The sequence below is a fragment of the Prosopis cineraria genome, unplaced genomic scaffold, assembly GCF_029017545.1.
Source record: "Prosopis cineraria cultivar Desert tree isolate PC_DT_omini unplaced genomic scaffold, ASM2901754v1 PC14, whole genome shotgun sequence".
Classification (NCBI taxonomy): domain Eukaryota; kingdom Viridiplantae; phylum Streptophyta; class Magnoliopsida; order Fabales; family Fabaceae; genus Prosopis; species Prosopis cineraria.
The window spans coordinates 1,697,947-1,711,438 of NW_026555345.1; the positions used below are offsets into that span (position 1 = coordinate 1,697,947).

Below are 13,492 nucleotides of genomic sequence, written 5' to 3' on the forward strand. Positions count from 1 at the left end.
GTTCCTAATTAACTCACCCGATTAACTTTTTTTATAATCTAATTCCAAGTCTAATTAAATTATATTAATCACATCGATAGGATAATATAATTTTCATGCAGAGAGATATAGGTGGAGATGGAGATATAGGTAAGGACTTGCATGATTAGGCTGAAAAAGAGACATAGAATAGTAACATTTGGGAATGACTAGTGGCATCAATAATCCTTGAAGAGAGAGGGATAACGAACGAAATGACATTGGTGGAGAATAAAGAAAAGCATTGCGTGAGGTTTAAAATATTTAATTATACATTAAATATGTAGATATGCTCTTTATCTTTTACCCCTTCTTTCTGCCAAAGTGGTTCTGGGATCGCTGTTCTGCTCGATCGATCCCTTCCTTGAAGAATCGTTATCCCCCCCCCCCTCTCTCTCTATATATATACACAATTCTTTCAACTCAATCATTAATTAACTTGATCATCTTCACACCACTCTAACACTAGTCTCGCACTGGTGATGCTTCTATCAAACTTAATAAAACGAAAAAAGTCATAGTGCAAAATCATATGATAATAGATTGATGAGAAAGAAAATGGTGCGATAATCCCAGTACCAGACGCAGTTACATCTTATTTTTGTCTTTTCTACTTTGCCTAAATTTGTGAATCTCAAGCGAGGATGGGAAGATATTATTATCTTGCAAAATTAATTTTAACTCACACACACAAACAATTTAAATATAGAAACATTTCATTAAATCACAAAATTGCTCAAAAGTCTCATACCTTTTACTGAAGTTATCAATGCTGCTGTATAGTAATTGCTGGTAGAGTTGTTTTGTTGATAATGAAATAATAATAATATTAACAGCTATCCTGCAATAATTGAAAACTTGAATAAATGACAAGAAATTTCAGAGTAATATTATAAAAAAAAATTTGTATTTATATTGTTTGTGTGGGATATGAGAATATGTTTTTTCTTCTTATCTTTCATATTCACTGTTTGGCAGTCCACCACGACGACAGACCACGTTAATGGAAGTGGTGCTCCGATGGACACACTTGGATGTTGGAAAAGAGAGACAGGAAAAGATAGCATTCAGACAATCAACAATGCGTGTGTGTGTAAGAAATGTACTCGAAGCTGTAATAAGAAGTGGCCTTATTTCTTAGATGTAATAATGTAAAAGTGAAAATTTAATTTGCGAATCTCTTAAACTGTTTAGTTATATTCCATCCCTATTTAAATGGAGCCAAATTTCAAAAAACCCACACAACTTAAAAAAATTAGCTAAGCATTATAATTAAGTTTAAGGCGTCCCACTGCCTTTAGGCATAGGGTCACCCTTACAATTGAATCTTGCATAGGGTGCCTCCTCTCACCATTAAGGATCAAGCATCTTAGGACTATATAAAAGTTTTTTAGTTTAGTCCAGTTCAACCCAAAACAACCCAATCGAATTTAAATTATCAGGATAAAAAAGAACAAACTCTTTTTTTAGTTTGGACTGGATAAGAAATCGAACATTTAGACCATTTGGTCCGATCCGCTCCGATCTTATAAATTTATTTAATATAATTATAATTAATTTATTAATTATTATAATTAGTTAATCCATAATGATGATTAGTAATTTATTGTGTTTTATATTTGTAAAGTTACGGATATTGAGCAAAATATCAACATCGATCAACCTCAATCTTTTTGTTTTATTAGTAAATTTGTTATTAATTTGGTGTAATGAATTTTAGATATGTTAAATGTTGTTTAATATTATTAAAAGTTATTTAATTTGAATCCTTTGTGTTATAACTGAAATACTATTCGTTGTCATTAGAGATTGTTATGAATTTATAATTGTTATTGTTGTAATAAATTTTATATGACTATAAGTAATTTTATTATGTTAATTGAGTTTATTAGGTTAAAATAAATTATTACCCCTCATAGATTAAAAAGAAAAGAACAAAGTGAAATACTGGGCAAGATTGGAACTAGTATTCTAGTTCTACTAGACCAATCCAATCCTATTCAGCTTCAAGTTTATACCAAGACCAAATTAATCTATGAATTGCCTAACTTAGTTCTTTTTATAAAAAGGACCAAATTTCGGTTTAGACTGAAGTTCTGTTCAGTTTGTCCTTTGTGTAACCCTAAGAATCCCCTTGGTGTGGTAGGGTATTCCCTCCAAAAAGTAATATGAGCAAATTTAATTCTAACATTAACAAACTTTTTTTTTGTGAGATCACAATGCTCAATTTAAGGGCATGGAAGTCTCCGATTCACACATTTTTTTTCCAAACTTCCTTGAGATGATATCGGGATAAAATTTATAAAGTTTTATAATTTTTTGATGATCATAGAATTTTTTAAGATTTTTTTATTACTCCAAAGAGTGTAATCGTCATGTGCTGCCACAAGGGAGTGGCTCCAACAGCCGGACCACCAAACATATCAAGAGAGATGAATTTAAATTAGTAAAATCAAAAAATTACAAATGCAATGTGTATATTTTATTTTATGGAGAGGACATTTTTGGCATTTCGGGACTTGCCAGGGGCAAGTCTAGACGTGTTAGGATTTGCAGTCTAAACTTGTCTTGGGCATGTTTATAATTAATCTTTAGCATGTAAAAGAATTGAATTTGTCTTGTGAAAATAAACTTTAACTTTATGAAAAGCAGCTTGGAAAAATATAATAAATGTTTCTTAAATATTACCTTAAAAAACAATGAAGCATGTTATAATTTTTCCTGTAATACAAATGGAAGGAATATATTCTAACAAGTGGATTGCTGTACACAACAAATATCATCATGTGCACTTCAACGATTGCCCAGAATTACAAGTTCGATGTCATCCCTGCAAAATAACACACACACACACATTACTAGAAAGCTTAACTTTTCGAATTCAAATTCCATGTAGTATATATATACTTTAGAAATTAAAATCTTTCACCAACAAGCGTTTGGTTCTAGAGTAAGGGACTATGCGAAGTACTTAAGCATAAGATTTCTCGGATTCAAGTTCTTTGTGTGGAAAAAAAAAGGTTTTTGAAAAGTTACCTGTAATTGAAGTTGATAATACTTGAACCGATCTAATCAAATAGCTATATATAAAAATAAATTAAAAGCTTTTGAACCATCTATCGATATATATAATCAGTTAACATATGAAATTTATGGCAAGATAGATATACTATTCTCTTGAGAATAAAGTCTCAAAGTCCATCTAATGTAAGATAAGGCTATGGCTGTTTGGCATCAGTATGATGCACTTGGAATCTTTACTCCACTTTTTGGGATATGATCGATCTTCTTTGTGTGATTTTTATGATATATTAATTGTGACTTTATCACATTGTACTTCCAAGTGGACGTCCTCCTTTCTTATCATTATCATGAAAACACATGTCAAGTTGTTTAATTTGCTTCATCCATTGGGATTTCTTCTAAACCATTATTAAAGATGCATTCAGTTTTCTATCATTTTTAGGTAACTTTGCTCATTTCAACAATGAATTGATTACAAAACATTTCTAGAATGATGAAAAAGGCATCTCTTTTACCAATTTAAGTTGATGTAAATAGTAGAAGACTCTTGTGGTTATTACTATTTGCCTTTAATATTCTCACTGTTAAAAGATATTAGTTTCCATTATTGGCAGAGATTACTAGGAAAAAAAAACAAAAAAAAATTGTCTCTAATCATAACCAACCATCTTAATCATAACATGAAATAATTTTAATGAACCTTATAGCTTAACATTATTATTATTATTATTTCAAAAAAAAAAAGTGTTCTTCCACGGTAAGAGTGCTAATCCCTTAAAAAAATATTTACATTTAAAAGAGTTCACTTACCGAGTTTAAGGGTTCAAACCCTCTTAATGTTAAAAAATAATAATAATCATGCATTAATTGCCTTTGCTCAAAAAAAAAATCATGCATTAGTTGCCAGTCTTAATTTTTAAAAAGAAAAATACACATGCCGGATCCGAAATGAACATTAAAAAATAATAAAACAAATCATGTCAACAAAATACAATATCTTGATTTTGTCGTAAGTAAATCCATGTTCGTAGCAATCAAGAACCGGGAAGATTTGAGTTCAGCTTGTATGTAGTGTGAATATTCTGATCATGAGACATGAGCCAACGAAAAAAATATATATATATATATATATACTAATTAAACATGAGAGGTTAGTCCCATGTACATGTCGAATTATATATTTGTGAACTTTCCCCCTTGGAATGACATGTTTCATAGCTCAATAGAAAAATTAAACTAACAAAAGAATTCACAACATATAAAACTATGATGAAGAAGCAGCGGCTGTTTTTTGGTCATTTTGATTCTTTGGGTCAGTTTCATTGCGTAGACTGTTTTCTCTGACATATGCAGCCTTAGCACCCTGCACATGATAAAACTAAATGATTAATTGATTCTTTCTTGATAATCAAATACCAACAAATCAAGAGCAAAAGATGATTAATTAATTAGCACCACTTACTTGGAAAATGGTTCCTAACTTTTTCAGGCCTCTAGCCCTTAGCCTTAAAGCATCTTTGCTGGCACCAGGATCTCTAAGAACCTGAGCCAGAAACAAGTAAAGTATCATCTTTTAGAAGTCTAGCAAGTAATATTCAGAGAAGGATATAGGGGAAAAAAAAGGGAAATGTATATAAAAGTAAAGGGTGTAAAGATATGTTGTGGCTTCGAAGATTTTGGCATTCAAGTTGGCAAAAACTGTAATATTTCTTAACTGTTGGGCAATATCATGCTTCTATCAATTAAGCTACAGGAAGGAAATGCTAAGAAGACTTACAGCGAGGCAGACATGTGAGAGAGTTGTTTCAATATCAACCACGTTGATCTGCCAAAGGGAATGAATCATGGCATCCTTCTTATCTTCTATAGCTTTTTCCAAGTTTTCATCTTTGTTTTCTCCTCCTTGGTTTAGCTTCTTCAGCTCTTCTTGGATTTGAATCAAGTTCACAGCTCCTATTTCCCAATTCCCAAGTATATGCATATGCGTAATAAACATATCAGTTTCATTAAAAACATTCCAACATCATGAAGCCTCCAATTAATCCATCAATCCTTGTTCAGATTAAATATCTAAATACACAGTCTAGTCGGGTACCTGAAGCAGCCATGACCTGTGACTTGATCTTGTGTCCTTTGTCTCTTACCCACTCTGCTAAAAAAGGTACTCTCATATATCGGTTACCCCTTCCAATTTCTTTTGCAGCTTTTCGCGTGTAGATATACCCAATTGTGTGCAGCATGGCCTCTCCAAAAGCTGGAGATCAGATATTTAGTGTCATGTATTAGTTAATAAATAAATCCCATGTAAAGAACCTTAATACATACATTTATAATTAAAGGAAGTTCTTCGCCCCAAAAAGGGCAATTTGTTTCAATTTCTTTTATTTTTATTTTTTTTTTCCTTTTAGCGAATGTTAACAATTTCTTACTATTCTGAGATTATTGCTAACATTTAACAAAAACTTCACCCAAAAAAAAAATTGTCGAAAATAGGGACTAGGGAAATAGAAGAATTAATCCAAAGGAATTAGTATTCAGAAGGAAAATTAGAACTGTCAGACTGAAATACTATGGAATATAGCAGTAAATGAAAATTATATGATTTTACAATTAAGACATGATATTCTTAGAAAAGACATCTTTTTTCAAGTGACATTAGTATCATACTCTCACACAAGAGACATATTTAAATATTCTGCATATTGGTAAATTATGACATGTTGTATTCATAAGTCTTACAGTTTCGAAATTCAATTGTTTTTTTTTTTGTGAATGAAATAAAGTCAAACCTTATATTGCACCAGAAAATGGCGACATAGTACTTATTTTAGCTTTGAAACAGAATTTTGATTAATCAAATTGAGAAGCATTTATAGCAAAAAAGACTAGGACTGTTCTCACCAGGAAGTTCTATGATTTTTTTTAGCCAATCAGGCCCTTCTATGATTGATAACTGAAAAGACACATTTTGGCACAGAAAATAGAAAAAACTTCATAATGAATAAGGGCCTTGGTATGAAAAATGGAATAAAAGAAACTTGAGGATGAAAATGATTCCTGTACTCTGTTTGTTTTAAAAAAATACATTAAAATTTAAAGGGATAAAAATTTTATATTGGAAAAAATCCATTCCTTTTTTATTTTAAATAATCAAATCAAGCATGTCATAATACCAAAAACTCGAATCTCCAAATTACCTGGATCATCTTCAAAACTCCATTGATAGTATGCCCCATTTGGTTAGCAAAACTGAAAATTTATTTCGTTTTCTTTGCACCGACAATCAATTTGTTGTCCTCATTCGGCAGTAATGTATACCGAAGGGACACTTTTTCATCCATAATTTTTTTTTTTATGTGATTCTCTATTTCTATATCTACCTACCAAGAGAGAAGAATATAAAGTGAGTGAGTACCGGCTTGTGAACGTTGGGATGCTTCTGAATTTGCCCATGTTGTAAATTCTTCTGTTTGACCATCAACAAATAGTTGGAGGTGATGTATAAGAGCAGTTATAAGCTTTTCTTCCCTATCTTTCTGCCATGCCTGCAGATCCAAATTACAGCAGTTCAGCTATGAGTGAGAGGAAATCACGTGGGAAGCTGAAACTGTATCAGACATGAGAGATCAGAGAGACCGAAGAAGTGTACTTTTATCTTCTCTTGAATTATCAGCTTACGAACTTCAGGGTCCTGTAGGTCTTCCTCAACTTCTATAGATGCCAGTGAAGCCAATGCAAGTTGCCCGATATATTCTTCAAAGCATTCACTCCCAAACAACATTCCAAATACAGCTGTAGGGTCTAACATGGACTCTCTGCCAACCAAAAAGTTCAGTATATATTATGGACGTTTGCTCAAGTAGACAGATAAACACTAAATCCTGAAGCACGTAATGGGTTTAGCAAGACAAGGTCTGAAAAAGTGACAACAGGAAAATATATAAGCAGTAGTATTCTAAAATTATGACTTCTAATAAGACTTCAACTGCAGAATTTCATGAAATGATGGAGATCATAACTAAAGATTTGAACTTCTTTTTTCAGTTATATGAGGTTGCATGTAAACTTACGGTGGTACTCCTGACTTTCCATTCTTATCATACGCTTCACGCTTTGTAGGATCACTCAAGACCTGGTATGCCTCACCAAGTTGCTGTGCATAAAGAGAAAACACAAGGGATGTATGTCTTGACCTTTTAATTTTTTAGAACCAGGACAACTGAAGGAAGAAAAGCTGATGATAAAAGAAGGTATATGTTCGGACGCAAACCAGGAATAATAATCCTTCATTGTGTTAAGGCACTTATGTCATGAATGGCAATGAATCCAAAATCTGCATCATAGCTTTCATTCCTCGAGATGCTTACCTGAAAATTTTTGGCAGCTGTGGGATCTCCAGGATTCTTATCTGGGTGAACTAACCTTGCCTGAAAAATGTATGCAAGACAAGCTCTCACGGCAGCCTAACTCAATGATGAGAATAATACTATAGGTTCATATATACCATGTCATTAATTAACTACATATGCATTTGGTATCGACTCGGAAATTCCAATATGAAACCAAACTTGTTCTTGGTATTGTCTGACTAACGCATTTGTATGAGGAATAAGATCACTAAGCAAGTTCAAGAGACCGTTCTAATTAAATGATACGTGATTCAGTTGAAAACACAATCATCTAACACATTCAGGGGCGTCAAGATCAAATCAAAGAAATCCAATGGTAAAAACTAAAAGCTCACATCACGCTTTTCTGATTAATCCAAAATATAATCACCAAATTGAGTAAACTAAATTCAGAAGCATCGTCAAATGTAAGTTCAGAGCCCGTTTCTACTTTCAGAGATCAGAAGGGAATCATATTAAGTGCAGAGGAAGGAGGATTACCTTGACATAATAGGCCTTCTTGATCTCTGCAGGGGACGCATCAACTTGGACATCCAATGTATCGTAGTACGTAGTGTCCTTCACCATAGCTTAATAACCGAATCACAATTAAATCTCTAATAGTAATTTATAAGAACGCAATCACCCAGTCATGACCACGATTCGATGCGCATGCACTTTGAATCGAAATGTGATAAATGGTAAAAGCCTCAAGAAATTGTCGATTTCCGGGGAAGATTTCAACCTGGGAAATTACAGAGAATAAGAGACGTTCGCAAAGCCCAACATTAATTAATAATTACCCAGAATTCCAGAAACCAGCCACGAATGAAATTAAACTGAATGATTTCTAGTATTACTATTTATTATAATTTGTCACAACAAATATTTCAGAAATAAATAGACAAAATTCATATTTGCATCGTTCTTGGTTACGGCCTAAAAAAGTAATGTCTTCCTCGTGGTTTTTAAAACCGGTTGAACTGGTGAACTGACCATGTGTTTGGTTTGGTTTTGCTGTTTCATTTTGACCAAGTTAACTCGGGGTGGATTTTTTTAACTCGTGGGTTCAGAAATTAAAAAAAAAAAACATGAAAAAGAAAATAGAAGCCCTTCTTTCCCAGTTCCTCTGCTTCAGCTTCTCGACAGCGACCATCGTTCTCGGCTTCTCGGCTCTCGCCGTCGCCGTTCTCAGTTCTGTCCTCTCTCCTTCCTTCGCCATTCTCAGTCCACCTTGCTGTCAAGTCTCCTGTGAACGCTGCTCGTGCTCAACTTTCAAGTGGTCGACAACACTGCTTGGGTTTGTGGTCTCCCTCCCCCTCACTCTCCCCTATTTCTGCTTGGTGATTGTTAGTTTGTTACTCTGCTCTGCGGCCTCTGCCTGATCATTTTTGCTCATACGTGTTCCTGCTTGGTGATTTGAATGCCTGAAAATCACTCTATGATGATAATATTACTCTGCTCATTCGTGTTACTCTGCTCTGCCTGATTGGTGACTGTTGTTATACTTAAAAGTGTTTTATACTCCAATAATTCCACCCCCAATTCCAGTAATCCCCGCAGTCGTAATGTTACTATGCTTGGTGTTGATGATTATTAGACAATGAGATTTTTCTGATGATTGAAGAATCTTGAGATAAATGTTTGAAATGTTACTGTGGTTTTTCTGATGTTTCAATGATACTTGAGATATTAAATCTTAAATATTGATGAATATTTAAATTATGTTATGGATAAAGTATAAAGAATATAAATGAAAAGAAATAAGAGAAGGTGAAGAAAAATATAAGCAATACAAAGAGACGAGAATAACTTTTCTTATATTCTCTTTTATTTTTTTATAATATAATTAACATTTTCTATTTACAAGTATGATCTTATATTAAAGGTTACATAAATAATAATAAAAAATAAAAAGTAATTAACACTTATCAAATGATAAAAGTTTCATGGGAGAAAATTGAAGGATAAGGGAGATGAACATTGGCATAATTCTTGTTATTCATAACACTCTCCTTAAATGTTCATTATATAATAATATACCTTATTAAAAATTTTAATTAGGAAAAAACTTGTGGGATGAAAACCTAGCAAAAGAAAAAAAAAATACATCATTCATTTATATGTTATCCAATGTTGTCTTATTAAAAAATTCATTAGAAAAATCTAATGAAACAAAACCTTAATTTAAAAAAAAGTACAGCACGTATTTATTCCCTTTTATAATAACATTACTTTTAAATTATCGTACTTTAAAATAATATATTAATTTTTTAAATATAACTGATATCAATATTTTTTCAGGCAAATCTTACTTCCAACTCAACTATGCCTAATGCATTATTTTTTTATATATAACTTTTTGAAAATATATTCTTGTATCATATTTTCAAAATATAACACTGTCCTCAAAATATCATATCTCTTTTTTCAAATCTATTAATTCACTAGGAGCTCAAATTTGTTAATAAAATTATACAATATTAACTCAATATATAAATATTTATAAATATATGATACTTCATGATCAATTAATTCAATATAGTCTTGCAGACTAAATAAATATAACATAATAATTTTATAACCATTAGGTATTAAATATTAAATTAATTAGTTGAATGTAAAGTCAATATCAAAATTTTATTCTCAAATTCTTTTGAACAAAACCTATTATTTTTCAAAACGTATTTGCTAAGATATACACACATACACTTGAACTATTTGAAATTCATACAAGCTTAAGAATATAACATCTATATATGTTGAATAATTTTTCTAGGAATTTTTCATGCTTTTGGCATTTTAATTCTTTCAAAAGCTTATCATGTAAATTTCATTATGTAGTGTGTAATATGCATAGGCTATAATAATATCCAATAGACAAGCATCATATTTTGATTTTATATGCTTCCAAACTAATGAAATATACATAAATCTACCACAAGATAATGTATTTGATTATTATCAAACCTTTGTGAAATCCTTATTTTCACATTAGTGTTCATTTATTTCTTAATAACTTTACACTTTTGGCATTTGGACTGCATGCCTATGATTTTCACATATAAAAAATGAATATAATTCTACTTGCATTGCTTATTTTCTTTTGTCTTTTTCTATTTGGCTAATTATTGTTTGTCCACTTTTTATAACAAATTTGTATATAAGATCCTCATTTAATCACGTGGTATTATTATTAAAATTGTTATTGATAACTTTATCTGTTTGATTCCATTCTTCCAACTGTGACATAACTAATAGAGATATCTCTTTATTATTTTTAAATACCTAAATCTTTTCTCATGCTTCATGCATATCTCATTTTCATTTACTCTAATTGAAGCATTTATAGCTGAAACAAAAAATCTAGTAATTCTCATATAAGCCAATGATTGTATTTGGCATATTCTTTTGTGATATTTTAGAAATGTAGCATTTGATGAACTCATGGTACATATTTTTATATGTGAGGATCTAAATAAGATATAGTGATAATGTATTTGATATATTTTCTTTTCTAGCTACTTATTTTCTCCCTCTTATGTTGAGAAAACTTTATCAAATGATAACAACAAGTTAATCATACACTACAAGTCTCTTAAATTCATTTGTTTTCTTTATTAATACTTCTTCATTTTATTTAAAAACAAACAAGAAGGAGGAAATTCTTATCTAACATTTATCTCAACTTTCCATGAATAACCATCTATGTGTAGTGTGACGAAACAATGATAATAAGTATTGCATAGTAAAACATTCTAAGATGGCATATACTTGGCTTATGACCAAAAGCTAATTTCAAAAGGGGAATTTACAGTGCCCTATTGGTTTAATATACATTGTTTTATAGTTTGTAAAATCAAATATTCTAAATTAACAGTGAAAATTTTGTTCTCATAAGCATTGATCTAGCTATTTGTAAAGGAGTTTTTAACGAATGATTTCACCAGATCATCTTTTGAATATTCTTTTTCAAAGTTTGAAATATAAATTCACTAGCATTCTCAATTAAAATGATCTGTATCACATAGTTTGAAAATTGTATCTTTTACATAATGATTTATGCATATACTCTTGCAAACTTCAAGTTGCAAAAATATATTGTAGATTTACACCATTCACATGCTATCTAATGGGCCCATACATTTGAATTTATTATATTTTCAAAAATGGATAGATTATAACTAGTGAATACTTTATATTTTTTTTAAGAACAAGTGGCACATATAAAATCTTAAAGCACATAACATGTTTTCTATTCACAAAAAATCTTCTATTTTTTCAATGAATGTCAATGTATATCCTTAATAACTATTTGCATTATATATGATTTGAAATGATCAAATAAGTTATGCTAAAAATATATGTGGTAGATTAGTAAACTTCTGTTTTACTTTAATGAAAATCAACTATAAACTTTTCATTTTTTATAACATGTAGTTGTTTTATAATATCAATATGCATCCATTAGAGGAATCTATTAAACCTTGAGAATAAGTATATGAGTGATACACAATAATTATATTGTGCCCCTACAATCTCCCTTCAAGTGGAAGTTACATGAACATGATTTTTCTATTATTGCATTTTGAAGACAGCGGCTTGTATATAGTAAACCAATAACTTACCTTTCATTAGAAAACTTGAGTAATTCTCAACTCACACAAATTTGTGAATTTTAATTTTTCAATTTTTCAATTAAGCTATTTATTCAAATTCTTAACCAATCAATCTTTGATAAACCATAAATGAGAGACATCCATTTTAGTTTTAGAATAATTAATTTATTCAAAAACTGACATATTTCAATACAAATTAATTTACAAATTATACAATATTCAATATAATAAACTAGAAATATAAATACAAGTTTACGCTTGTTTGCAGTGATTCTTGATATTTTCTTTAATTTTACATTAAGATTAAATCAATATCAAATATTTATAATAAATTCTTGAGAAATTAATGGCACTATATTTAAACACTAATAACAATTGAACACCATATAAGTTTTTAGATATAGTCTTTTAATCTTGAATATCATATATCCGTTTAAATTTAACATGATATAACATTCTAAGCTTGTCATTACTTTTCATTTTCCCAACAAAAACTTGTCCATATAATTTTTTAGATTACAACATGTGGCTTTGATAATTTTATAATTACTCTACATTTATTAATATCTCATTTCCCTTTTGGCTTCATAATCAATTTGGACATTTACTTTCAATAAATTACTCATACATATTTGTCTATTAGACTTATAGCCATATTGTAATATAATATCCCTTGTAATTTTATGTCAGCGTATATAAAAACATTATTTTTCAACAACTATAGCTAGACAATATCTTTTCAGTAGTTGGGATAAAGTATTGTTGGCTTATTAATTTTTATAATGACATGCTATCATATCTCCAAATATTTGGTCATGCTTTCAATAGCACATAATAAATTTCGTTAAATATTAGTCTTCAATACTATAGCAATTCAAATTTATGCAAATTTTTCATATTCTTTGATGCTTAAATAATCAACCTTTAGAGCTATAATACTTTTAACCTTACTCTCATCATCAAAATACAATGAATTTTTTTTGTTATGCTATTTATTGAAACTATAAAATGATCTTTTACAAGAAAATCATTATAAACAATTGATGTGGACATTTAATCTTTAAGAATATGGTATTTGTGACAATAAGTTGTAACATTTAGTCTTTAAGACTATGGTACTTGTAACAATAAGTTGTAACATTTAGTCACAATTTTTATTTCAATGATTAAGTAAAAGTATCATTATCTTAACAATCATGGCAATCCATCTTTTTCAATTCCAATATGTATGATTAATCATTATTGACTTTCAAATTTTAATAGTCAATTTGTCCACAACATATATGGTTATTATCTTGCTCATAAGCAAGTTAAATTTGTCTATCTTTCATATTTGTTAATATTATATCAATTTCATCAATCACAATAAAAGTAATTTTCAAATTCATTAACGCTTCTCATGATATGAAATATTTAAACCATTAGCCTTTAAGGCTATATTAT

General features: G+C 30.0%; 1 protein-coding gene across 1 annotated transcript; it reads right to left on the reverse strand.

The window, feature by feature from the left end:
• Positions 1-4,151: 4,151 nt before the first annotated feature.
• Positions 4,152-8,975, reverse strand: LOC129293514 (chaperone protein dnaJ 10-like). The gene is made up of 9 exons (XM_054931521.1): positions 7,932-8,975; positions 7,410-7,469; positions 7,113-7,195; positions 6,692-6,857; positions 6,458-6,587; positions 5,138-5,296; positions 4,820-4,995; positions 4,505-4,585; positions 4,152-4,405 (listed from the first exon to the last, which is right to left on the reverse strand). Exons 1-9 carry the CDS (start codon positions 8,016-8,018, stop codon positions 4,307-4,309), a joined length of 1,041 nt encoding a protein of 346 aa, XP_054787496.1. The 5' UTR covers positions 8,019-8,975; the 3' UTR covers positions 4,152-4,306.
• Between the last annotated feature and the right edge of the window lie 4,517 nt (positions 8,976-13,492).

Coding starts and splice junctions, on each gene's coding strand:
- LOC129293514 (XM_054931521.1), bottom strand. CDS start 8,018: ATGGTGAAGGACACTACGTACTACGATACATTGGATGTCCAAGTTGAT. Junction 5,297..6,457: donor ATCCCAACGTTCACAAGCCG/GTACTCACTCAC, acceptor TCTGATCTCCAG/CTTTTGGAGAGGCCATGCTG. Junction 4,586..4,819: donor TCTCACATGTCTGCCTCGCT/GTAAGTCTTCTT, acceptor TTTCTGGCTCAG/GTTCTTAGAGATCCTGGTGC.